The following is a 4610-nucleotide window of genomic DNA, read 5'->3' as shown; positions in this document are numbered from 1 at the left end:
TGCTATTTATCGTGCAGCTCTAATATATATATATATATATATATATATATATATATATGAGAGAGAGAGAGCTATCACATTCATTAATTATATTTTAAAGTATTTTTCCTCTCTCTATATATATAGTATATTGTCTTTTAATAGCACAAAAAAGAAAAAAATGTTTTTTATTTTATTTTAAAATAATTAATAATATTTTAACCAACCTTTTTAAACAGCTATTGGTCATCAATTTGGTTGTATTTAAAAGAACAGATTTTGTGTTCCACAGAAGAAATCATGAAATGACATGGGCGTGAGTAGATTCATTTTTGAGTGAAGCAACCCTTGCTTATGGAGCTTTATTGTAAGAACATGAACCCTTTCACTGATTCACCTGCTTCTTCTGTCTCCTTTCTGCCCACGCCTCTTGAGCCACTCGCTGCCTCTGCTGCTCGTGGAAATTACTCTTATCCTGCTTGATCCGTGTTTCCAGGGGTGGATGCTCTTTTGCCGTGGGAGCGTTCACAGAAGGAGGTGCCAAGACCAATGAAGGACCTAAAAGCAGAAAATTCTTCTGTATTGCATAACACTTCAGATTCCAGTATTAACATTCTGCTAATGATCTGCAGCACACATGACCTGTGAGTCACATGCTAGTTTATTTGTACAGTAAATCACATTTTCCTTCCCAGAAGAATGAACACTCTTGTGAAAGAAGTCTGTTTGTGTCATGCAAATGAGTAAATGAACAAACTGTGCTGTTTGTACCTGTTGCTTCAGACTGTGAGTTGTTGTTAGCGCAGAGAGCATCTTTGGGAGGGTTGAATGCAGAAAACGCCGTCTCTAAAGGACCTGAAGGCTGCTTGACTAGTTTATGCCGTGGACTCCCACCCTGCAAAAGCCTTCAGAGCAAATGTGAGAATAACGAGAGGGCTGATGCTTAATAAACAATCACAATGCTGTCTAATAACACTTTAAATATTCCCTAAAGCCATTGAATATAACCAGACAGGTCTATGACTAGCCTGCGCTTTTACATAACTGGTCACACTTTTTTTCTCTTGGGAAAAAGTCAAGGATAATTTATAAAGCTTATTTTATTATTTTCATCCATAAAAACATTTACCATTCAGCCGCTTCTGGTACAGAGAAGAATCCGGCCTGTGTCGCCGCCTGTATCTGATCCTCACTGAAGCCCATCTCAGTGAGGGTGCTGATGAACCCCCCTATGGTCTAGAAAACACCACAATCTGAGCTCCAACGCAAAGGTATTCTGTGGCATACCAAAACATTTAGTACCACGTGTACTACTCAAAGGTTTTGACACACTTAAATTTGTTTCTCATCATCTTAAAAACCTCTTAAGACTCGTTGTTTAAATGCTTAAAATTGGCTTTGTAGACAAACACAAATTGAGTCCAAAGAAAGGAGACTTTGCTTGAATGAGATCATTTGATTTCACATTTTTGGTGATGATATTTCCATACTTCCATTAGTGTAATTTCAGATTTTTTTAACTAAAAATAAATTTAAATGGATGAATTTAATAATAATAACAACAACAACAATTCTATATATATATATAATTCTCTATATAAATACTATACATATAGTTATTATTTTTATATAATTATCACATGAAAAGATATAATAAAATATTTACAAAAATGTGAGGGGTGTACTCACTTCTGTGAGATACTATATATATATACATATATTTAATATAAAAATTACTTTTCATAAGATTGTACTTCCATTTGTGTTATTTCAATGTTTTAATGACTTTACTATCATTATAAAACCCAGTAATAATAAAGAGTAGGTGTACTGAATATGCATAGTACTGTATGTGTTATGTACAATCCAAATGTACACACTTAAAGTATGTATGTACTGTATCTATGTACATATCAAAGTACCATGGTATTGCATACAGTATCATGGCATCACTACAGTACTTCTTCATAAGGGTAGAATGTTTCAACCCAGCAGTCTGCTTTAATGTAGTCATTTACATTTAGGCATTTGGCTGATGCCTTTATCCAGAGAAACTTAAAATGCATTAAATAAATGTGTGTATTTTATTCATCTAAGTAAAATATGCACATGGAATCAGCGCAAATAAAAGGCTGAAAAATAAAGTCCTTTTAACATGTAAAGGTGACAACACATCCTCAGAACAAACATCAACACTTCACATCATCATAGCATGCACACTGTACTAATGCTGTCACCACAGATTTCACATTATATCACAGTGGACTTTACCTTGATACAGTTTGGTTTGTTTTTCTGTTTATGAACTCTTGTGGGATAGCAATAGTGCCATATTTGATACAAGTGCAATATTTGTATAAAAGTAGTATTTCCATTTGATTTAGGTTACAAAAGCTGCTATCCCTTGAACAATAAGAGCATGCATTAGTTCACATTTGTGACCCTGGACCACAAAACCAGTCATAAGGGTCATTTTTTCAAAACTGAGATTTATACATCATCTGGAAGCTGAATAAATAAGCTTTCCATTGATGTATGGTTTGTTAGGATAGGACAATATTTAGCTGAGATACAACTATTTGAAAATCTGGAATCTGAGGGTGCAAAAAAATCAAAATGTTGAGAAAACCGCCTTTAAAGTTGTCCAAATGAAGTTCTTAGTAATGCATATTACTAATCAAACATTAAGTTTTAATATATTTACAGTAGGAAATTTACAAAATATCTTCATGGAACATGATCTTTAGTTAATATCCTAATGATTTTTGGCATAAAAGAAAAATCAATCATTTTGACCCATTCAATGTATTTTTGGCTATTGCTACAAATATACCCGTGCTACTTATGACTGGTTTTGTGGTCCAGGTTCACATTTACTTATGATTAATTTCCTTATTATTTTTATTTCAATCTAACCATGTTGCCCAGTGCAAGTAGGCCAAGTCAATTCAGTTTTAACTGTCTGAAGAACACTCAAAACACTTAAAAGGTGAATCGTTTATATTATTTGATTGCATCTGATATCATTTTATATATATTTGAGACCGCAATGAACATGCATGTAAAATCACTCATATTGTTTGCAATGAAGGTATCAAGGGGCTTTCCTTCTGACTTAGGCCTACTGTACATTTCCTTGTTATCTTAAAGAGTTACAGTAACAATGACTGTATAACTAAAAGCTTCACGAGACAATAATAAAAGGTTGTGCATTATGCTGGACTATAGAAACTTAATGCACTTGTCACAGTTTATCATGTTTTATCCATGTCGGCAAGCTAATATAGCAATGCAATAAGCTTTATAAAAACATTATGGCCGATTCCGATTAACCATAATCGCTTACCGCTGTGGAGTCCATAACTGTATTTAATATCCTCAAAAATGCTGGATATATGGGTTTGTTGTCACTTTGCAGAAGGTGTTTATTGATTGCCCGCACAGTAGAATGGTGACCGTATACGTCACGGGTTCTGTTCCGTCTAGACTGTTTGCTCGACGCTGATTGGATGACCGACAGCTGGAAACGCCCCTTAAGGACTGTCAATCACAGCTCGCCCGGAAGTATTTAAAGGAGCAGGCGCGTCTCTACCCATTGGAGTTCATAAACATTTACTGAAGCGTTAATTTCAGACGGTCACTTAACGAAACACAATTATCGTTTGTCTACAAAAAAAAAGAGCTAATTTCTTTTGCTGTGGGTTTTGTTTCATTTTTGGGATGCAATAAGTGTTATTGGCCGGCAGATGTCATATTTGGCCATGTTTGGAACAAAAGGCATGCAACTAAAATAAGTAAAATATAATAATAAAATAAGATTTTTTTTTCTCTTCTCCAACAAATGGTTAGTGAAAGAGGTGCTTAATATTTAGAAATATCAACCTAGGAAGTGAAACTTAATTTTATACTAGACATTTTATTTTCTATTAATTTCTTATGGGGTTTGCAACATTACAATTTTACACTACAGTTTGTGTGAAAAATAAAGGGTTCTCATAAATTAAAGTTAGTTGTTTATAGTTGTTTGTATATAACGTCTACCGAATTCTGATGCGAAATTTTAAGCATCATGCTCCTTGCTATTAAATCTTGTCATTGCGCTTTTATCGTTTCAGTAATATAGAAGTAATATAATCAGTAATATAAAAGGTTGCAAAAGTAAAATAAAAGGTTAGCTTTCGGAAATGATTCGAAATTGGGTTAGATTCATGCATTTGATACGTGCATCTCTTTTGACGTGTGCATCCATGCATACAGCGTAAATAAAAGCCTGTTGAACCTTTTTTTCTGAAAAGGGAAGGAGTTTCCCAGTCGAAATCTGTATGACACGCACGCGCGCGGGTCAGATGTGGCTCATCATCAGTGAGGAGGGGAGATCGGCTGAGGTAGGACATTTCAGACATGTTTAGTGTTTTAAACACTCAGATACGAGCAGACTGTGAGCAACATCAGACACTTTGCTCATATCGACCACGTATAAAGTGTCCTGGTGCATAAGAAGTGATTTTCTGACTGGATTGCAAGCACGTCGTCGTGGGTGATCGGTTAGCTCGCGCTAAGCTCTCAGGAAAAATAACTTTAAACTGAGAAATCTTAAATGAACACGGGCTGAGAAAACGGCGTTCTGTAGT

The 4610-nt window shown here is 34.8% G+C and overlaps 1 protein-coding gene across 2 annotated transcripts in view; it reads right to left on the bottom strand.

Moving 5' to 3' along the window:
- LOC107732090 (uncharacterized) overlaps positions 1–3467 on the bottom strand; it is a 16151-nt gene extending 12684 nt beyond the window's left edge. For both annotated transcript variants that reach the window (XM_016543337.1, XM_016543336.1), the window contains exons 1-4: positions 3326–3467; positions 1109–1215; positions 751–884; positions 377–537 (exon numbers count right to left, since the gene is read on the bottom strand). In XM_016543337.1, the coding sequence (XP_016398823.1) occupies positions 377–537; positions 751–884; positions 1109–1215; positions 3326–3340 (417 nt within the window). In that variant the 5' untranslated portion in view covers positions 3341–3467. The remainder of the gene's footprint in view (positions 1–376; positions 538–750; positions 885–1108; positions 1216–3325) is intronic.
- Between the last annotated feature and the right edge of the window lie 1143 nt (positions 3468–4610).

This window comes from Sinocyclocheilus rhinocerous, unplaced genomic scaffold (assembly GCF_001515625.1).
Source record: "Sinocyclocheilus rhinocerous isolate Xijiao unplaced genomic scaffold, SAMN03320098_v1.1 scaffold97, whole genome shotgun sequence".
NCBI lineage: Eukaryota > Metazoa > Chordata > Actinopteri > Cypriniformes > Cyprinidae > Sinocyclocheilus > Sinocyclocheilus rhinocerous.
Note: the sequence above shows the minus strand (reverse complement) of the source record. Positions and strands in the feature narration are given on the sequence as shown.